Genomic DNA, 23,946 nt, shown 5'->3' on the forward strand with positions numbered 1-23,946 from the left:
TGCCCAATTTTCCTCATCTCCCACCAACCTTTATGGCGAAAAGAATATTGATCAGTCTTGAGGAGACTGCATCTCTGTAATATATAAAACCATTTTACAGTCCCTCCCTTTCAAAGATCCAAGAGTATAACAGGTGTGACATCCGGCCGGTGCTGCGAGGGGGCGACCTCCCTGGTTATGTTGGGGGCCATGGGTAGAGGGCTTGGAAGCCCAGCCCTGTAGGGACCCGTGGCCACCGCCAGGCAGCACCCTGGTGCCTGACCAACCCTGAAGCCCAGCACTTCCGCCACACCAGGAAGTGCTGGGGGGAAGAAGACAGGGGACACCCGGAGGGCTTCCGGGTGCGCAGCCGGCACTTCCGCCACACTGGGGCGTGTCTGCGGAGGAGTGCTGGGAAGCAGCTGGAGCCCATCCGGGTTCCTATTTAAGGGGCCGCCTACCTTCAGTCGAGAGCGGAAGTTGGGTGGAAGAGAGACGGAGCTGGAGAAAGGACTGGAGGCGGCCAGAAGGCGATTGGACTGTGTGCCCTGGACATTGGGGGAACGGTGCAAGAGGCACTGGGGAGTGCACGTAAATACTGTAAATATTGTAAATAAAGGGTGTGTTGGGTGAACTAATGATGTCCATCTGTCTGTGTCCGGGTTCAAGTTCACACAGGAAAAGGATCTCTCACTCAATATCTCAGAAACAGAGTGGAAGGTAGCAATGCACAGAATTCACTCTAGCTCCAAATGAGCAAAGCATACAATTATTCAACTTAAAATTATATATTGGGCACATCTGTCTTGTTTAAAATTGTCCAAAATGTTTCCAGAGCAAGATCCAACCTGCAAACGTTGCTATCAAGTTCTTGCCTCACTGGGCCACATGTTTTGGGCCTGTACCAAATTAACATCATCCAATCTTTAAATGCCTTTCAGACAGCCTTGGTGTCACAATACCTCCTAATCCATTAACAGCTAATGTTTGGTGTAGTGCTGGGCATTATACCAGTTCATACCAAAATCCGTTTTTTATTTTTGTTATGATATGGATTTTTCTTATACCGCAGCACTGGCTTAAATAGCCTAAACAACGTTCGGAACGTGGCGCAGCAGGAAATTGTTTAAGGGGGGATCTTTTTCACTGCTGGACCGCTAAACATGCATGCAAAGGAGTACATGCGTTAGTGGAGGTATTGAATGGTGAAAATGATGACATAGAAGAACTTTTGCTGAAATAAGGAGCTGTGTCTGTTGTCTGTTTCGCTACGTGCTTCTTAAAATGACTTCCTCTGCACTAACAGGAGGCACAGGCAGCGATCGCTGCACAGAATACATTCACTTCATGATATTCCTGCTCTCTGAAAATTTAGAATGCTAAGAATAATACTTGATATCATTTTCATGATGAAATGCATTAAAGCATGTATTAAACATGCACGGTAGTGTGGCAATAGTGTTGCTCCCTTGCAGTAAAAACCCCAGTTCCTACCCTTCCTTTTTTTTCTCCACATAATCAATCGCCACACGATAAATGTCTTTGGGAAATTAAAACTAGTTATAAACTTAGACCATGGAATGTTCAGAACTTTAAAAAAATCTTTGTTATACATATATTTTTTTCCCCTTGGGATTAATAAAGTATCTATCTATCTAATGCACCTGGGCTTGAAGTCTTGAAGTAATAGTATTATTACTGGAAGTTGCACTATTATTTATTTTATTGTTATTATTTATTACTTTAAATATTATGTAGTTTAATGATGGTAAAGTTGTTTAAAAAGTCACTTTAACGTGTCAGTGGACAGAGATTGTTAACATTAACAGAAAGTGTAATTGGTTTACAAAAAATATTTACTATTTATTCCTTTTCTAAGATATGTTCAGTGCAATACAACTTTTGACAAGTACCCCTGGATATTTTAAGTCTAAATTCCTCTTTAGATGGTTGAAAATATGTTGTCAAAATTTTAGTTTAAGTTGTTTGCAAAATTTATTCAATAAAAAGGTTCTATATTTTGATTGCAACTGTCATGCAGTGTGATTCCTTCTCTTCATTAGTGCCACCCCCTTGAAAACTATCACTTTATGAGGCCATGCAAACCTGTATTAATACTTGTGTACACATTAAAATGACTTTTGTACAGTGTACAATTCTCATGACAGTGGAATAGGTTTTTCTTAGCCAGTCTACTACAGTAATTGCAGTGGAAAATGTGGTTAACATCCACTCATGGGAAAAAAATACTGTTGAATACCGTGAAACTGGGATAATTTTGAAAAATGCCATGAAATAGAATTTTGGTCATACCGCCCAGCGCTGGTTTGGTGTACTTCCAGATGGGCCTAAAGTGGAGAAGGACAAACAAATTGTAATTGCCTTTACTACACTATTGGTACGTAGACTTATCTTGCTCAACTGGAAGAATCCTAACTCTCCTTCTTTAATTCAGTGGGTAACTGATGATATATGTTATTTGAAATTGGAAAAAATCATATTCTCAGTTAGAGGATCTGTGCAGAACTTTTTCAAAACCTGGCAGGATCTAATTAATAATATGTTAGAATAAGGTCTTGAAGCACGGAGGAAGTAGATTCTCTTCCCATATCAATAACATTTTAGAATAAGCATTTCAATTGAGGAAGCAGATTCTCTCCCCTCTTTTTTCCTCTGTTTATTTTAAATTATTTATTAATTTATCTATTTACTTATTTTTGTTAGCATAAAGTTTACTCTGCTGATCTAGCTCTCTTTCTCATGGGTGTGTGTTGATTTGTTTTGAACCAAGTCTTGTAAAGCTTGACTTATTTGTATGGAATGTTAATTGTTATTAAAATCAGTAAAATCCAAAACAAAAAATGAACTATTGTGAGAATCAGGTAGAACTGCATTGAATCTCAAAGCTCCCATTGTCACTGATTTAAATATAATTGACTTCAAGTTTACAGCAGAATGTCGAGAAGACAAAAATAGTAGGGAAGGTTTAGTAACAGTTTATATATGTGATTTTTTGAATAAGCACAATGAATTTCAATGTAAAAATATTAATCTGCAAACCTTTATAGATCTCTTAAAATAAGAAATAATACAATGTTTGTAGAATGAAAATAATGTTACTGCAGAATGTTGGAAGTATTGAAATCCATACAATTACAGTGGAAGTTCACTAGTATGATTAAGTGAGAGTTCTGCTGAGAGTTATCCATTGTTCCAGTTTGTAAAATGGAATAACTTAAACTGCACAACAACTACAATACAAAGGTGTTTTTTTAAGAGGTGAAATCATTGAGTTAAATTAGAATTGTGTGGAATTTTTTTTTTTTCCTCCACATTCTCATGTCTTGGCCATACTGACAAAGGCACTAAGCTATGTATGCCGATTTAATAACAGATGCTGCACTTTGTAACTGTTTCTTTGTCTGGGGGAATAAAAAACTCCTTAAAAGGCAGCACTGAATGTCTGTAGAAAAGAATGCTGGATAATGTTTCATGCATTGCCACACCTGGAACAGTGGAGAAATTCCATACATAATTTCCAATTGCAGATCATCTTGGTCTTTTGACAAGACTAAATCCATGCAATATTAGAATAATTTAAGTTAAACAGTTTAACTAAAATATAATTGGTTGTTCTCTTAGTTGTGGTGAACTTAGTAAAGACTGATCACATGGTGAGACAAAAGTTAAATAAATCTTTGAACTGCAGTGTTGTATTACAGTTTTATATATCTTTAGTATTTAGTGTCTTATGGTAAGCCAGAATATTTCAATATCCTTTTTTAGAAGTTTTAAAGAGCTTATTTCCTTATATTTACTTACCACCCACCCCCCAAATTATGTTCTCTTTGTTTGAGAGAAAATGTTTAAACGCAGTACATTTGTTTTGTCTGCTGTATGATTCGGAAGCTGGCAGATACCCACTTTTTCATTATCTCTTATTTGTTTTACAATTGTTTTTAACAATGTTCTTATAAAAGTCGTGACAAACATTTAATATACAGCAGATGCTTCATCAAATTTGGTTTAGAGGTGCTGTTCTCGGAAAACATGGAGAGCATTTGGCAAAGCTCAGATAATTCAGATAACGCTGAACAGGATCATCTGCAGACAGAGGAGCAGCTTCAGCAACAGACTGCTGTGACTGTCCTGCTCCACTGACAGACTGAGGAGATCGTTCCTCCCCCACACTATGCATCTCTTCAATTCCACCTGGGGGGGTAAACGTTAATATTATACAAAGTTATTCTCTGTTTTACAACAGTATGATGCTGCTGGAGTATGTGAATTTCCCCTTGGGATTAATAAAGTATCTATCTATCTATTTATCTATCCATCTATCTGTCTGTCTGTCTGTCTGATCATTTGAACAGCCAGTACAACAGTGTCATTTTGTCTAGATTTTTCCTTTTTATGGATAGATGTTTTTTTCCCCATCCTTTTCATAGACTCAAAAAACTTGTGTGTTAAACAGAGACAGGATAAAACAATTTTGAAATTGAATGGATTGGTGGACGTACAGTATGTTGTATTATTTTTAGTTAAACATCACTTTATGGTTCAATGGCATTTAATGTGTAATAGGCATGTCTGCATTTCGGCATGAACAACTTGGCTCCCAGTGGACTGAATTTGTTCAAACTTGGCATATTTATTCTTCAAGGAAATTTGTCAAGAAAGTTCCATTTTCACTGAGATATGTCAACTTTTGAAATTTTCTAAATTAAAAAGCATTGTGAATTTACAAGCTTGTTTATCTTAAAACACAGAAATATTCCATGCAACTTCGGTTATGGACGAGTTTTCTGTTTCAAATTGACCTTGAGAGAGATCACACAGACTTGTATATTTTCGTTTTGTTCGTCTGACAGCCACTACTGACAACAAAACAGATCCCCAATACAAGTTAATCAAATGTGGAGATAGGTGTGTGTGCACAAGCTGCTTATACAGCAGCTTTACTGCTCTTGCTGCTTCAGAAAAGCTAACCATAAAAGTAAATTTTTTTATTTTTTTTTTATATATGTAAGCCTCGCTTTGTAGGCATGGGTTGAATAAATACGTATTTATTACTTTATGGTAAAGGCAACCTCACAGCTGCATTTTCTGTGTAAAATTTACTGCCAGAGTTTCACATCTGATCTCCCATCATTGTCCAAAGCAGCCGACAATTTTATGTTGAGGCTTAATGGGGATTTTAACAGTGCATTGGAAAATTATTTTAAAAAATGCCATGTATAAGAAATTTAAACTACATAGTTAGTCAAAGACAATTTAAAACAACTACCACCACTAGGACATCAATCAATGCCATTTTTATATCACTTGAATTGCCCTCTATTATATATGAAAGCTATTGAGCCACCACAAATTAAAAAGTATGAATTATGAATGTGACTCATAGGTACAAAAACATTTAAAAAAACAAAATGTGATAGTTGAGTAACTAAAAAATTTTAAATGCTCCAACTTTAATCAGTTAACTATGTCATAGAACGCACCTGAATGTTATGCGAATTATACATTTTCTGTCTTGTTTATAACTTCTTCTTCTTTCGGGTGACATGAACCAACCCATGCCATAATCCCAACTGTTACAACAATAATAAACTCATCCCTTGACACTGGCTCTGCGCCGCTCACTTTTAAAATCGCTTCTATAACCCCAATGTTAAAGTCTGGTCTTGATGCTGACTATCTTAACAATTTCCGGCCTATTTCCCATTTACCTTTCCTGTCAAAAGTTCTTGAGCGTGTTGTAACATTCCAACTCACCAATTACTTAACCACTAATAACTTGATGGAACCCTTTCCTTCTGGTTTCAGGACATGGCACAGCTGTAAAACTGCGGTGCTACGGGTAACTAGTGATTTGCTTATGTCAGCAGACTCTGGACAAACCAACATATTAATTCTATTAGACCTCAGTGCAGCATTTGACACTGTCAGAGATGACATTCTACTGCCCAGAATGGAGAACATGCTGGATATCTCTGGCAGTGCCCTCCAGTGGTTCAAGTCCTATCTGACTGATAGGCAAGAGTTTGTTAGTCTTGGCAACAGCAGATCCAGCTTGGCGCCAGTCACACAAGGAGTTCCTCAGGGCTCTTTCCTCGGCCCTCTTCTCTTCTGTATTTTATATGCTTCCCCTTGGCCATATTATTCGTAGCTATAGATTGGGCTATCATTTTTATGTAGATGATACTCAACTCTACTTCAGTGTTAAAAATGGAACTTCATCAGAGCTTTCTCAGCTCACAACCTGCCTTAGTGAAATTAAAACCTGGATGGAGCAGAACTTTTCAAAATTAAATTGCAACAAAATTGAACTCCTTCAAATTGAGACTAGAATGCAACTTAATAAAATGAACTCCTTCCCAGTCCATCTTGGCGGTGATCTCATCAGACCTGCCTCTATTGCAAAGAATCTTGGTGTCATTTTTGATTCCTCCCTCTCTTATTCCACCCACATAAATCACATTAAGACACTTTCTTACTTTCACCTCAGTAACGTATCCCGTGTTGGCTCCTTCCTCTCCTATTCTAAGGCTGAGAAACTTGTCCATGCTTTTATCACATCCCGCATCGATTATTGTAACTTGCTCCTGGCAGGTGCCCCTTCTAATCTAATGTCACAGCTCCAGCTTATTCAAAACTCACTGCAAGAGTCCTTACTCAAACCAGCAGCAGTGAGCACATCACACCCATCCTGCTTCGTCTTCACTGGCTCCCTGTCTCAAACAGAATCGAATATAAAATCCTACTAATAACCTACAAAGCCTTAAATAACCTCTAGTGACCTTCTCCATCACTATGTGCCTGCCTGCCCACTAAGTTCCTCTGATGCTGGCAATCTTGTTGTGCCCCACACTAATCTACACTCCTTGGGTGACAGGGCCTTCAGCTGTATAGCGCCCAGACTCGGGAATGACCTACTGAAATTAATCAGGTCACCTGACTCCATGAATTCTTTTAAAAAACAACTCAAAACTCATCTGTTCAGGAAAGCTTTTAGCTCTACTTGACTTTATTACCCATCTCTCAGTTTACCTCTATGTCAAGATGCTCATGTAACCTGTATGTGTGTGTGCTAGACCATCAATTATGTTGTCTGTTAGGCTTTTTTTTTCTCTGAATTCACTGTCGTAATCTTCTTTATTTATTTATTTGGTTTGTACAAAGTTATATACTGTATACCCTGCTGTTCTTTCTTATGTTCTGTAAGTGCCTTGAGCATAGGAGAGACGCTATATAAATAAAATGTATTATTATTTTTTTTTTTTTTATTATAGCAACAGATATTTTTAGGACCCACTCCCCCACAAATTTGCAGTCACACAGAGCCAGTTTAGTATTGCTGTTTAACTTAATATGAACATCTTTGGAATGTTAGAGAAAACCAGAATACCCATAGGAAGAATTAAGGTTGATGTGATGTTAATGTGTCTGTCACATACTTAACAATAACTTGCATCTGTCAGTCATTTCAAGAGACTATGAAATAGTGTTTTGTATGTCATTTAACACTGTTTTGCATTTCCTAGAGAGAACCTCTAATTTGTGTAACACAAGTTTATTTTGGAATTGCTAACACAAAGGACTTAGTTTGTACTAAGTTAAAGTGCTCAATAAACTTCTAAAATATTGATTTTCATTTTAAGTGAGTACACATCTAACAGCATTTGTTTCTTAAAAGGTACAAAATACATACATAAATATAAAATTTTACTCCTTGTCCTTTCTAATGATGATATGCTGACAGCCTTAACTGCCAAACACATCCTCAAAGGAGACCTATAGAATAAGCATCTGAATTAAGAATCCAAAATGAAAAGGCATAAGTCCTGAACAGTAAGCATGTTTTTTCATATATTTTAACATACTACTTTGATGACCTAATTTTTAAAAATACTTTCTAATAAGCAGTCTCCAGTCCTAAATATCCATCCATCCATTATCAAACCCGCAATATCCTAACTACAGGGTCACGGGGGTCTGCTGGAGCCAATCCCAGCCGACACAGGGCACAAGGCAAGAAAAAATCCCCGGGCAGGGTGCCAGCCCACCACAGGGCACACACACACACCAAGCACACACTCTGGACAATTTAGAATCGCTAATGCACCTAACCTTGCATGTCTTTGGACTGTGGGAGGAAACCGGAGTACCCGGAGGAAACCCACGCAGACACGGGGAGAACATGTAGACTCCACGCAAGGAGGACCCAGGAAGCAAACCTGGTTCTCCTAACTGCAAGGCAGCAGCGCTACTACTGCTTCACTGTGCCACCCAGTCCTAAATATGGTTTAAGAAAATCAGAAAAAACATCACAGATTACTAAGATAAAAGGTGCTGCAGTCAAATCACACAGTTTGTTATAATATATTAGGTAATGTTTCTCAGTAACATCAGAATAACCAGAAAACAAGTTGACTATGTTTAAAAAAAAAAAAAGAAAGAAATTTAATTATGTATAAAAACATTTTCCAAATCTTATTTTTCGTTATTTATTTTGACTACAGTCTGCTGATAATTTCATATGAGGTGCACTAGCATATAGAGGAGGGACATACCGAAAAGTGTTTTTGTTAGGGTAAAAGTCACTTTTTCCACTAATGGATACAGCTCAATTAAATGGATAAATAGTCATCTACTGGATTTTTAGAATAGGTTAAAAATTCTGGCCTGATTTAGACCCAGTCTTTCCAGTGTAAACCTGGCTCCCTTTGGTCTTTTCTTTCCAATTAAAGCTTTCAACACCTAAGTTCAAGCGGTACATAATGACATTTTGTCTGGAAAATTTATGTTGGTTGGATTTTAAACATTTTACATAGCCATTTCAAAGGCTAAGGGCCTACAGTATGTGAAGTCTCTGCCATAGTAGCCATATTGATTAACTTAACATTGGTTGAGGTGTGTCCGTCCTCTCAAGATTGGGTGAAACCTTTCTGAATAAAGCACTCCAAGAGCAAGGAGTAAAGTTATGAAGTTGCAAAGATAGGGTTCATCAGCTTTTCTCGGTTGAACTGTGGTCATTGTTCAAGATTTATGGTAAAAAATGGAATTCACATCAGACCACTGTAGTAAAATTGTCAGACTTCCCATTAATGAGAATAAAGTAGCATTAAAACCTGGATAATAAAATATCTTGAATGTCCTGTACAGATAAAATTATAAGTGCCAGTCTGTCATCTGTAATTAACACTGTGAAAGGTATAGGAAATGTCCGCTTGCATGTATTGCTGCAGTGTGAAGATTCAATTACTTTCCGTTATAAATGATTTAAGTGTCACAGTTTTATTTGATCACTCAGGATGCCTTTTATTTAATTCTAGGTTTTAGTTGAGAATATGGTTACGTTCACTGAGAAAAATATATACCAAGATATTTTCATGCCACACTACTTCCATAAAGTCATGATGTGTATGCCCAGTGCTGTGTATATCAGGGTTAGTCATTTTAGACGTAATGAGAAGATGAGCACATGAAGCTTAGTGGTATTTTGTTCCTTAGCTGATGCATTTTGTGCCTTTCATTGTCTTCAGAGTTTGCATACAGCAATTCCACTACCACTCCATGAATCAAGTTGGGACTGCCCCTGTCTTCTAGTTCATATGTAACTGTAACATATAAAAGAAAATGCAAGCTAATTTTGCCTTGTTTAAATACTGACCAATTCTTTATATTAAAAAAAACAAAAACAAAAAAAAAACCAGGAAATTGGTGCCAGACCACATGTGTAGAGAGCACAACAACTAATAGCATGCTGTTGATAAATCTGTTTTCTTTATCTTTTTTCCTGTTTCTCCAGCACATTACCATAACCTATGAATGCTTTTCAAAAAAATATCCATTTGTCATTTTGTTTGACTTCTTCTATTTTTAGTTCGATGGGGCGTTGTTTGTTTCCTTATTTGTTGGCTTTATGTCTTTATTTTTATGTCTGCGTCCCATGAATTGTAGACCGGTTCAAGTCAAAGGGTTTTTGGTTTTTTTTTTGGCTTGTTAAGGTCAAAGAATATTTGTGACTATTCATTTCTTCTTAAGTAGATCCTCTACATTGTAGTTATTAGTGGATGTTTTTTATGTGAAACATATAAAAATGAGTTACATTAATTTGAATTATTGATAAATCAAAACTTGATGGCATCCGCTTCAAATTGTACATACAAAATAATAAATTGATTATCTTTTGAAAGGTGTTGCCTTTGCTGTCACTACTAGGCAATTAGTGTACATCATATGGCATTCACAGCCTGCCAGACTGTTTTTTCATAAAATATGGAAGGGGTCATACCCATCTGATCTAATTCATCTGATCAATCACCACCTGAATGCTGTGTCATCATAAATACACTGCTTACAAAGTAGTTATATGTAGCTGACAAATGCCTTGGAAATATGTTGTTTTTTTCCCTCTTCTTTGAAAGAAGCTTACTATGTGATAGATGGCCACCATGCCCTTTCTTATCACAGAATGGTAATAGGGCACCACCACCCCCAAAAAAAATAAAAAAAAACCCATGTACTCGTATTCTATTTTAGTAAAATAATTATATTGCCAATTTATAGGGTCAACAAATTTATTTCCTGTAGGCTGATGTTGAGGTTATCTCTATACAGTATATTGTACTATATGTAGGTTTTGTATTACATAGTTTAAGGTTCTGATATGTCAACATACTATTATGTATAAATACAGATAACGTCATTTTTAAATCCGCTTAATCCATTTCAAGGTTGCAGAGGAGCTGGAGTCGATTCTGACAGCATTGGGTGAAGGACAAGAAACAGTCACAAATGGGAATAGTTCAAAGCATACACGCTCTAGTTAATTTCAGAGGGAAGCTGTAAACATCCATCCATCCATCCATTTTCCAACCCGTTGAATCTGAACATGAATTTTGTATTTAGCTATTTTGCTAGCAGTAAAATATGATTTTGTTTTTTCTTTCTTTTTTTGAATATCAACAGCAAACAATGCTGCAACTTATTAAAGAAGCTGCCGGTCAGAACGGAATAATGTCTACAGATGACTACCCTGTGACTGAAGTTCTAAATCAAGTCTGTCCATCTACCTGGCGTGGGGCTTGCAAAACTGCTGTGCAGTTGCTATTTGGTCAGGCTGGCTTGGTGAGTTTGACTTTACTATTTTTCAAATTCATGTCATTAATATATCAATGCATTATTAATACTAATACTTTTGTTTTGAATAAAAAAATAGCAATAAATTTATATGCTGTTATGTTCTGAGGTGCTGTGCTGCAAAATAACATGGTGACAGCTCTTTGCAAGTCAGACCTTATTTAGGATTCGGTAGAAGAATTGCAGAATTTCTGGAATAACTTAAAAAGCAGAAGCGAAGCTCGTATTATGTAACAATTCAGGTTTAATAATAATTATTGTGTGTGATGTGGTAGTCCTTTAATTATGACGTGGCAGGATGAGTCACACTTCACTAATTAATTGACTTTTTATTTATTTATTTATTTTTTTAATATATATAACTTTTAGGATGTTTGCGCTGATTGGGAAAGACTCCCTTTTGCTTATTATAGTTCTTGGACCATCTTGATATTTTTTGTTCATATTACCATGAATTTGCACCTGAGAGAAGAGGGTGTGGCTGGGATACCATAAAACCCCTTAAAGTTGGGCCATCATTCAGCATTTAGTTGATTAGGTGGAAGTTGATGGTCACATCACGGATCATGTGACAGTATTACTGTGTGATTAACCTGGTTGCATGCAGTGGTAGGTTGGGGGATACCAGACTATTTTTTTTAATATGTACTGTACAGAATGCTGGCAAAGATCCAAACAGCATTGTGGATGGTATCAATTTTTATAGACACTTCATGTTTTATTTATACATTGATTAATGTCTAGACCATTGCCCAATATAATATGTTTAAAGCTTTTATATTTTCCTTGAGCCAGGATGTTTTTCTTACATTTGGGTTTATTAAGACAATATAGGCTGAAACCCAAAAATAAACCATAACCTATATTAGATGATGACCTTTTGTATCTGTCTTTAATATAAAATAATCTGGGGAACTTTAGATTAGTTATTTAACAATTGTGTCCTTTACTATTCAATTTAAGGACTGGGCACTCCTGTCAGGACATACAACGTTCTTAACAGCCTTCTCAACTTTGCTGATTTTGCTAAAGCCTATCCCAATACCACCAGGCACAAGGCAGGAAACAGCCCTCAATGGAACACTAACATATTTAGTTAGACATTCAAGGACATTACCAGAGTATTCCATTTTCAGGCAACACAGTTCCAGTTCTTTTTTTCTTATATATCAAATGCTGGGCTGTGGCATATTAGAACAAGGTATTTTCAATCTCTCCTTTTGATTGTGGTCTTTTTCATGCTCCTCAAACTTGTAATATAAGTCTAAATAATTACCCAGCTTCTGTCTGGTTCTATGTACTACACACATTGTGTTCAGAAGGCCTGATGTACCTCACAGGGACAGAGTCTCATAAATCATGGGGTAGGTAAGCGGCAACCCTATCGTGTTAGGGAGCACTGAGGTGATTTAGTGCCGTACCTAACTCTTGAGAGACACAGCTTAAAGGACAAAATTAGAAGGAAAAAAAAATATTCTACGTGGGTAAAGTGAGCATAAACATCTTTCTAATTCTAAATAAGTTTTTCTAGGAAGTTCTGTACACAGTGCCAAAAATATGTCTAAAAACACAGACATCTTTTTTTTTGGACATATTAGTGCTGTGCATTCCACACATGAGCAGACACTGATTTGAAATTAATTGAAACAACATGTCTCAAAACAAAAGTATCACAGCAAGGGTAGAGGCTGAGCTTCCCTCTCATCACAGTTGATCTCTTTTAATATATATATATATAATTTCACAGTCCTCACAGGATTCACTCACACGTTCACCTCCAGATTCATTAATCATGCAAGGAGCAGTAAAGTTTTGGCTGGAATTGTACCAGATAGAAACGGCCTGACTCAATGAATTAAAATATTTTGTGGACTCCGCCAAACCCAGAACTGACGGAATTTTTTTAGTTTTCATTACTTTCTAGTTAGACTTTGCTCTGGATTCCCATAGCCCCTGGCAGTACTCATCTGCTGATCTGTAAGATGACAGTTCTAGGCAGCTATAAACACAAATTGATGTCTCCTGACTTCCTGCAAATCACAATTCCCCGGGGCTCAGCTGGAGTACTGACATTTTGGAACTTTATTTAATATTTGACTTCTGCCACCTAGTGGCACCTACCTTTTCTCTGATACTATTGACCAATCTTCCCTGACCAGAGATCTTGTAACATGGAGACTTTTCCATTGCAGCACCTTATAACCCTTTCATTTTTCTAGGCTTTCTTCTTCTCCTCTTAACCTGATATTCCCATTCTTTGGGTTCAAGGCATGTTTGTTGAGTGGTTTGTTTCCTGACTAATGTGTATATAAATGTGTACAAAGGGTCAACTAAGTGTGAAAAAGTGGATAAACACAATGAGAGCCAGGAAGACGAAGAGCAATCTAACCCATTACATGTACTGCTAGCCAGGCCTCCTTTCAATTGTAAAACATGGAAAGGGGGTGTGGATTTTGACTCATATTCATCTAAAGTTTATTGTTATACATCAACTTGAGGTAGTACTGTAGTTCTTAATGTTAAGATTTATTTGTGTAGCTTTACAGATGGAACCTAGACTGATATTTTTGTTACACTCTTATCTTTAGATGGTTTATTGTAAAAATACCATTGTACTGAGAAGTTAAACAGAATGACACCTTTTATTGGCTAACTAGAAAGATCTTGCATGAAGAAGGGACCTGAGTTGCCTCAAAAGCTTGCATATTGTAATCTTTCTAGTTAGCCAATAAAAGGTGTCCTTTTGCTTAACTTCTCACTACATCCATAATGGCTAACATGGTACAACACCCTAGTACTAAATACCATTCTTTGCCTCTCCTTCAATACAAAAGTCATCCAACCAACTGGCAAATGACAGCTGCAGTAACTAGATCTTTGGTGGTAGTGATTTTTTCCTGGTCATTTCCCAGTAAATAAATACTTTTTTATTAATTTGGAATTATAAAATTGAAACAGTTTAAGCAATTAATTTCTATACCATTACTACCAAGGCCAAATTACGAAATTAATGTCAACTTGTACATGTGTGAAAAGTACTAGTTTATAAATTTTCAATTTTTCAACGTTATTTTACACCACTTATTGATACGAGTCTATGACAAGTAAGAATTCCTGACAATTTTAGTATTTACAATTCAAAACGTTAAATTTTTATTTTATTGCTCAAAAAAAAATAATACAATATTTTACAGGTTTACATTACTTGTATGATTTTTATGTTTGTCATGCTGTACTCATTTAATAAGATTCACAACAAAATTCAAACAAATTATAAAATTTTAACTTAATTCAACCTGCAGGTATAAATATACATAATTCTAAAAAATGGCAATAACTTGCACAATAAAAAAAACGTAATGAAATTAAAAAAAATATTCAGTAATAACTGTGACAGATTTTTTTAAAATATTTCAGTCCTTCTGGTTCCCCACCAATTAAAAATGCCAATCTGTTTGATGGGTTTTATTTACTTTTTCCATTCAAGTTTAATTTTTATTAATTTTAAAGTTCAACAATGTTTCACATGACAGTAGTATTCTGCAGTTTTATTTTGTTTCGTACAACATGGCACTTCTCTGTAAACTTACATTTTTAGTTTTAATTCACAGCTGCTGAAAAAAATAAGTTGGTGTATCTACTGCAAATAATACAAGTGGGTGGAAATGACTCTTATATCTCAACTTCATCAACAGTTGTTGATATCTGTGTTACGAAATAGTTTATCCAATATTACTGCAAATCTTCTGTCTGAAGATTTCCCTGAACCTGTTCAAAATTTTTTTTCTTATCTCAGTAAAAACAACACAGTTTCTGATGTTTTCATTTTCTAGTTTTCTTAGTGGACATAATTATTTCTATGACTGCTTCAGTATTTCCTGAAACCACCAGATACATTGCTGCGCACTCGTAGACTGAATCAGCTTAATGTACTGAATTAACAATGTACTTGGAACCCAGTCAGTTAACCTGTTAAAATTTCTGTAGTGTTTTTGGCTGCCCAAAAACATTACTAAAGTATTATATAACAAACTACAATATATAATGTGCTCCAAAATTCAAACTTCTGTATATGGTGGCAGTGACCTATATAACTCCATCTCTATTAATAAAGCATGTTATCACATCATGGGGATACTTCTTTGTACTGAAAAGTAAATATTACAGTGGAATACTGTATCGAGAAATCTGTATCAGCCCAATGAAAAAGTGAAGCTGATGCACACATTCTGCTTTAAAAAGATCATACACATTAAAGAAGTGAATGTTTCTGAATGGTCAAGTTAAAGCTCTAATCACAGTGCTGTAGGAACTGCTGGACCCTGAGAAAGTGTAGTCCAGGGAACTTGAGATTTTTAGCAGATGCGTCAAGAATAAAAGGAAGGTTCTTCTGTGTCTCTGAAGAAAGACAGACAGACATACAGTAAGCAAGCATGTTATCTGTCCCCAAGGAGGATGAATTGCATGAAGTAAGTTTGTTTACATAGTTTTTTTTTTTTGGTTGTTTGTTTTGTGCCTTTAAATTATACTATATTTGTTATTGCAGAGTTATCTTTTAAGTAATAGTGCATTTAATTAGAATGAAGTACCACTGAACTAAAATCTGAGTAACAGGAATATTATTGCAGCAATTATAAAGGACAGGATATACAGGAACAGCTATTTGGTAAAGGGCTGTTAGTGGGCAGTCAGTGTAGCTTTAGATGGGAAAAACCTTGAGTTTTATGATGAAGCAACAAAAGTCCTTGATTAAAATGAAACACACAATATTAAATATTGTTAATTTCAAAACCCATTTAAATAAAAGTGAACTGGATAAGTTTAGCATTTAAGTAGCAGCTTGCATAAAGGTGAAAAATTAACATAAGCACATAAAAAAAACTACAGTACTAGGAACATTGTCATAATTAGTTAAAGTCAAAGTGGACAGCCACAGGGCTGTGTGCTGATTCCACACCTTTGTACAAATTTGTATATATTATTTAGGTTGGATTGTCAGGTACCCATGAGTCAGCAGAGTCGTACACTATTAGATGTGTCAAACTCTGATCCTGGAGGGCTGCAGTGACTCTACGTTTTTGTTTCAACCCCTGCTAAAATATGTTAATTATGTTATAATTCAGCATATAGATTTATATCCGCATAGAGATTGTTGTAACTAACATTATTGACTTTTTTGAATAAAAATTTAGGGTTTTTGTTTAGTGGTTAACATCATTTCCCTTTTAGTTGTCATTGTTGGTTAGCCTTTAGTGTACATTTAAGGTAGCATATAAGGCTGTGCAGGGTCCTCTCCTAGTTCTGTGAAGTTGCTTTATGGTGGAACAATGTTATTTTACAGGACATTTTGCTTAAATAAAAAAGATACAATCATTTGCATTTTAATTCCTCTATTGAAGCAGGAGAAGGAGCCAAATGGCAATCTTTGCTTTAATGTTGAACTTGGGATAGTCACATGTGTCACACAGTAAAACTGGCATCCTAAGGCAAACTCAGAGACACTAAAAACTTCCAGTGTGACAGAAGGGCTAAAACACTTTAAGTTCTTTATTTTCTAGTTACTCATATTCTGTGAAAATAGATCCACATCATAGTGGCATTGCTTTTTGATCCAACAAAGCCAGCTTTTCCTTATTATGAAGCAGAATACACCAAACTTTGTATGGTTCACCCTGTAATAGGGATGTAAGCTAGGACTGGACTGTTGTCATGCAAGATGGTGATCTTACCCTTCTGATGTTGCTGGGGTACTAATCCTACTCAGCACACATGGGCGTGCATGTTCAGACTTACACTCAGTCACAGGTGGCTCAGTTGCCTGCATCTAGTCAAGTCCCAAAAACACACACACACACATGCTTTAACCCTCATTATTGATAATGGATTGATAGATAATATAAGATGTTACATATATTAAGAGATATTGATCTTTTCATCTTTTTAGCATACTGTATGTCACACTTTCATTTCATACATCTAATAATAGATTAAATCATGAAACATCAGTCAGATGGGATTGGAAATTGTGTTTCTAAGCACGACACAACAGAGGTTCTATAAACACTGGACTGAAGGTTTCCTGGTGTGTGTGAATTTTCTCACCACTGTACAGAGTTTCAGATAAAAGGAAGAATTACTGGAAGAGGACAATGTCACAGGGCAAGTCGGCTCTTGGCAGTAAGAAGTGCCCAGTATCGTTTTGAAAGATTTATATATTTTCCCATCATAGTAACCTTAGGATTTAACTTCTGCAATGTTTAGGGATGTTTGCTTTCTGGAGGATACACCTGCCTAATTAACAATACTATAAAACATGCATCCTTTGGTTCAGGAAATCATTTCCTTCAGATCTGGCAAGTTGGACTTGCATAGCACATCACATTTTGCATTTGCTGACTTGGCTGAGATTATCTTGAGCCATGCTTGGTAGACAATACTTCATTGACTCTTCCTTTTAAAGGCCTTTTCATGCGGCCTTCTTTCAGAGGAATCCATGCTAATTTTCACATCTTCTCCAGGCAGGGTGAGTGGCTTTTAATGTTTATAGAACATGAACTAAGAACTCATAAATGCATTTGAATGCACATTTTATTTGTAGTTTTCTCACTTTTAGCCATATGAACAGTAGCTTTATTTTTTTCCTTTGTTACATTATCCTTTTAAATTGGTCAGTGGTTAGTATGGTGGCAACCTACTAAGCCAGAACAACCAGGCCACCATGTCCTCAGCAAATTTCTACCTGCTGTTCCTGGGGAATTCTCAGAAACTCCCAAGCCAGTTAAGGGGTTTAATGTCTCCAATATGCCATTGTTCTGCCCCCATAAGGGCACCCAAAACGTATGCCTAATACATCTTAGCTGGCTACTTTAGATCTAAAGAAGAAGTAGTTCTACACTAGGGTTCTTTCATTTTGCTGAGCTCCTCAACCCTACAACTCTGTCCAGGAAATTTGTTTTTGCCACTTTTATCAGTGATCGTTTTTTTTTTTTTTGATCATTGCCTAGAGAAACCATGGGTGAAGGTAAAGGGATTGTGTGACCAGTAAAGAGAGCACTTTAATTAAATAATCACAGGATACAGTGTAGCTCCATTTATTACAGTACCATATAGGAGTTTAGGCTACTGTTGTATTTACATACAGAGAATTCAATGATTATCTTTTCCATCAGTTTTATATCTACTTCAAACCTGTGACTCCTATCTCCCTACCCTAATGTTACTGAAAGTTGGCCATTACTTTGATGGAAGACCATCTAGGAAAAGTTTCAGTTGCTGCTGCAGAGGTGTTGTTGAGGTCTTCAGTGGGTCCTTTTCTTGTGATCGGTGTATGGACCCCAATGCTCCAGTGCACTGATGGGAATACTGTGTTATTAAAATGACACATCCTTCAGATGAGACATAAAACCAAGGTTCTGATTCTGTGGTCATAAAAATTCTCTGGGCTTCATTTGAAAAGAGAAGGATTTTTCCCATTGTCGTGGCTAAATTGCCCACCACACCTTGGTCATTCTGGCCCCCTAATCACCCCCTTTTCTAATTGTCTAATTATCTCTCTCACCCCTTCACCAATTAATAGCTCATATGTGTGGTAGGGGTACAGTTGTAAGAATGGCTGCCATCCATCATCCAGATCGATGCCATGCATTGGTGGTTGTTGGAATGGTTCTCTCCTGTTTATGTAAAATGCACTGAGTAGGTTAGAAAAGTGCTCTATAAGTGTAAACAATTATTATTAAAGTTGCCATGTCCATATAAATATGTCTATCACATCAGACACATCTAGCTCCTCCTCATATATATGAATGCAGGTTATGACACTTATGTCTGGGGCCCCCAGTGCTATCCATACAGTGCCATTAAGCTGTGGATTTTTTCCTGTCTACAAATTAGGATGATCCGGAGGGGGACAAGAGGTCTTGGAGTTACTTTTGGTTCTTTCATTATTTCTTTCTTGAATTCTTGGGGTAACAGTGCCATAGGCAAATGGACTGCCACAAAGGCTAGCTTTTATTTTTTTACTATTTGAAGTTTATATTTTCAAAGGAAATCATAACTCCTCCAAATTGCCTGTGATGGTTGCAATGCAAGGTAGTAAAAGTCTGATACCGTTTAAGTATGCACTACAGGTTAACTGTTGCTTTTTCTTATAAATTGTGTAATAAACCCATAATCTAATTTTTAAACAGATTATTTCTGTTATAATTTAAAAATTAAAGTTGACTGTAATATCACAGCAAAACAGGCTTGAGTAAATGTTGCGTTTCATTCATGTGACTTATTGGTGAGAGTCGGAAGAGGACATTTAATTGCATGTCATATTGGAGAGTCACCTGTATAGATGAGAGCCTGATTATTATATATTTTCTTTTGCTTGTTCTCATTTTATCAGGGTTATTGCTTTGCCTTCTGTCACATTGTAGACTGTGTATAACATTTTCATTTAAAACTTTCATTTTCTCTGAGGCCTCTGATTTGCTGAGCTCACCAAATCATTTGTTAATGTGCAGTTGGTGAGATGTGTTTGGAGCGGTTTTAGGAACACTGCCCAGGACCGACACTCTCTAAGCCTTTTGATGACTATACTAGATGTTGACCCGAGGTCCTAACTGAACATATTTGCATAAATATTAAAATATTAAAATCAAGTCTTTTTATAGGTATCATCTATAAAGTCTTGATAGTAATTTCAAATGATTTTGATATAAAATACTGACCTGGTTGTTATATTGAGGTTGCTGTTCCTCCCTGTTTGCTGCTGGGTTTTTTCCTCCAGATCTTCTGGTGATCTCTCATATCCTGAAGATGTACAGGAAATCAGTGACTATAAATTGGCCAAGTGGGAGTGTGGGAGTGTGTGTGTGTGTGTGTATGCTGTGATAGGTAGAAGATCAGTCTTTTTTGGTCCTTGCCAGTTGGATGGTGCTGCAAAGAAACAGTTAAACTCTCAAGGAGCCTAATTTGGAATAAACCGGTTTAGAAAATGATGGAATATATTGGAGGTATTCACCTTGGGTATCCTCATGACAAGAATATTGAATGTGCAAAGGACATTGTTAAAGGTTCATATCAAGTCACGATTTGCTGTATTATTTTGTGAATTCTCATAATGAATTGTCCTAGTGGACATTTAATTTGCAGTTAATTTAGTCATAAATGCAAATTACAAAACACATAGTAACATATAGTGCACTTTCATTATAATTTTCTTTTGTAGAAAGAATATCAGACTCTTTGCCTAATTCAGTTCTCCGGAGGCAAGCATACCTGAGACACTACTAAGAGATTTATATTTCATTAAAGAATAATTGTTCATATTTATTAAACCAAAATGATGAGTTTGGCAAGATCTCAGAACTTAAAATTAATCAGAGCATCCATTTTATTGTTTCACATCTGTTAACTTGTCTTGGAGTTATTATCTCACAAAGTTAAAAGATTTATTCATACTGAAGTTTAACATTCTTTTGGAGCGTATTAAATAAGATTTCTCTGGTTACTTTCAAATACACCTGACATTACTTATAAGAATCAATATAATCATAATGAATGTCCCACAACATTCTTACATGTTTTCCAGTCCATATCAGTTTATTTACATTAAAAAAAACTCCTTTATAATACTGAAAGCAGTTGTAACATTTATATGCAACAAGGATAAACTCTAGCTGAAAAAAATCGCACACCCTTAAATAATCTAAGACAGTGCTATAAACGTAACTTTACAATTAGATTCTCAGTTAATGAACAGAAGTCTGGATTGGTGTAGTTTGGGTCCAAATTTCTCTCTGTCTCTCAAATTAGCCTGTCCAAAATGTATTATGAATTACGTCCTTTTGAGATACATGTACCAAGCTTCCTTGACCACAATTTTCATTTTACACTTAATTTTGACTTTGATAAACAACACTGAATTATATTCTGCTGTTTTCTGTAAAGACCATTTTTTCCCTCAAGAGTAAGTTTAAATATGCTAACACACCATTTGCTCAGAGTGTTCTCAAGGCTGCTTCCAGGTTAATGCTGTGTTATTGTACTACTAAAATGGGTGGAGAAAAATGTATTCATGATAGGAGTCTTGGTTTAAAATTTAAATCCAGTGCTATAAAATCTGAAAAAAAAATGCATCAAAATCTGAACAGATTTTGGGCATTAAATAAGAGAAATGTTAAATTCACAAAAAATAAGCCTGGAAAAAAAAATAATGTACCCCAGCATATATAACGGACATAGAGCGTTACCAAGTTAATTAATTTTTTCATTAGAAAGCCTGACCTTACCACAGAGCAGAACCCCTCATTATGAGGTGTGCAGACAAAACAACAACCTCTACTGGACCACCAGGCTTCTCACATCAACATTTACATTTTTGTCGCAGATGTTTCCTGATTTGGGCTCTGGCTCATCCAAGTTCTACATAGCTTGTGAAACTTCTATAATAAAAATGACTGAAATGTTTAAATTAAGCCACAGTATGTAACATCTAGTAATTTTGGTAGAACTCTGAAGTAATCCTATGGTGTGCACTGTGACTTCCTGCGCTGCACAAGTATACCAACCTGCTGACTGTCAAGTACATGGTTTAAAATTTGTGTATGTGCGCTTTAATCAAGGCCTATGGCGTTCTTAACTGCACTGTAAGTGCTAAGAATAGCTTGTTAAAGTAGATGATGCCTGTAGTGTTAAACATGTCTGTGTTGCCAAAATGAAATACTCACGGCTCTAATTGGAACCATCTGTTATTCTGCTTATCATATGATGTGAATGTTTTTAAATGATGATACGTTTTGCAAGAGCTTCTATCATTAGTATCAGTTGTCTCAAATTCGCTTAGAGGTGCAGAGAGAAACACCCTGAGAAAATGTGAAAAAGTAGTTTTCAGTAGTGAATAAATATGGCTTTTTTGTGTTTTAATTCCATCTTTAGTATTAATATGCAGTACCTCTCCTACTGATCACAATGTAAAATATTTCAGCCTTCACTATTAGTACCCAGACTCTGATTAAAATGGGATTTGCTAGTCTCTGGTCACATTTTGAAAGCTCCTAGAGCTGTCTACCAGATTTATGGGCCACTGCTAATGAAGCCCTGGCTGCCATGATATCTTTTCTCTTATTGTATTTTATGGTCTGCGCTAGTGCCATTCATCCTGCAAATACAAATCTAGTAGGACTCTTGCCTGGTTACCATTTAAAAGACAAAAACATGAAGACAAATGTGCCACATTATTTAAAATCCCATCCTCCTTTCTTTCACCACATTACGCTACCTTACATTAAGGTCTTCAGGGACCTGGTGATCATGAAAAGTATTTGAAACACTGATGGGATGTCTCATTGTATCAGCACTGTGCATAAACATGAGTGGCTTTGACTCTTAGTTGTTCAGTATTTAAAAAGATAAATAGTCCAAGTCATTTCTAATTGTTTTTTTTTTTAATTCAAGTATACTGCATTTATTACTTGGCCTTTACAATGGGAACAAATCCACTCCCCGACTATTGCACTTACACTTGGGGATATTTTTTTCCCTTTGTATAACTAATTAGTTTTCTGTTTTTCTGCCTCCAGGTTGTGGTGGATACAGCTCAAATTGAAAACAAAGAAGCATATGCTCCTCAGATTAGCCTGGAAGGTTCCAAAATTGTGGTTCAAGTTCCATCAACATGGTACATTAAAATGTTTCTGCCTGATTTGCATTCTTGAATTAAAGGTGTTGTTTGATTTTGAGATTTGAAACATCTGCTGGGATGGAATCATTGCCTTCTGTACAATGTTTACTAATAAACCGGCAGACATCTGCTCAGAAAGATGACATTTTTTAATGAAGTCTTTGAACTGTCACTCCTGAAATGCAGAGCACAATTTAAGTGTGACTCTGCAGTTTGATTACACCTGAGTCAAAAGATGAAGAGAGTACACTTGGCATATTGAGCACAGTATTGGTAAGGGCAAAGGACACAAGTTTGCCATGTATCTTCTATGCAAGCGAGATGAGTTTCATAAACTGTGTTTTTCCATGACAGCAGCCTTCACAGTGGTTTATTATTCACTTTAAACTCCCCAAAAATAGACCATTTAAATTGTAGACACTACAAAATCGTCATATTGCTTTAACCTGTATCCTTGAAAAGTCAGAATGTAATACATTTTTCAATAAGAACAGTATGTATGACAGTTTTAAGTCATTCTTTTTCTGATCTCCACCAGATACAAGGTTAAAGGAGACTGGTGTCTCTTGGCAGGATCCCACCCTGGACAGGGGCACTAGTGCCTCAAAGGACACGGTTGCTCATAATCTTTCAATTTAGAGACAGGAACAAAGCTAACCTACATGTTTTGACGAGTTCATAAAAAGGGTGATTGTGTAAAGTCCACTAGATAGTCCAGCTATGAGGTAGTACCACTAACCACTGTGCTAGTATGCCAAGCTTTTTATGATGTAATAGTCCAAATTGTTTATCTTTACTTCACATCATAAACAATTTTATCAATAAGGTCAGCCTTTTTAATAGTACTGTACATTCTTGCAGTTAACAACTTTAAAATAAGACTTCAGAAGTGGGTATTCACAACAGCCTTCCATTCCTAGGCTAACACCATAGAGACAAAAGGTAAATAATTATTAGAGATAAACCACACAGGAAGAACACAAAATACCAGCACAAACTGAACAAACACAAGACTAAATGCTCCTTGGTGCCTCTGTCTACCTGGTGTTGAAGGCTTACATACGTAAGTATTGTACAAAGCACACCAAGTGTTACCTTCTGTCTCTATCCTAACGTCCATATGTCAGCTGAAATATTGCCCCATCCAGTCTCCC

The 23,946-nt window shown here is 36.2% G+C and overlaps 1 protein-coding gene across 2 annotated transcripts in view; it reads left to right on the forward strand.

The window, feature by feature from the left end:
• Positions 1-23,946, forward strand: part of LOC120535610 (granule associated Rac and RHOG effector protein 1-like) — a 207,281-nt gene that overhangs the window by 163,824 nt on the left and 19,511 nt on the right. For both annotated transcript variants that reach the window (XM_039763556.1, XM_039763558.1), the window contains exons 7-8: positions 10,954-11,112; positions 22,692-22,789. In XM_039763556.1, coding sequence (XP_039619490.1) covers positions 10,954-11,112; positions 22,692-22,789 — 257 coding nt within the window. The remainder of the gene's footprint in view (positions 1-10,953; positions 11,113-22,691; positions 22,790-23,946) is intronic.

The sequence above is a fragment of the Polypterus senegalus genome, chromosome 9 (assembly GCF_016835505.1).
Source record: "Polypterus senegalus isolate Bchr_013 chromosome 9, ASM1683550v1, whole genome shotgun sequence".
Lineage (NCBI taxonomy): Eukaryota > Metazoa > Chordata > Cladistia > Polypteriformes > Polypteridae > Polypterus > Polypterus senegalus.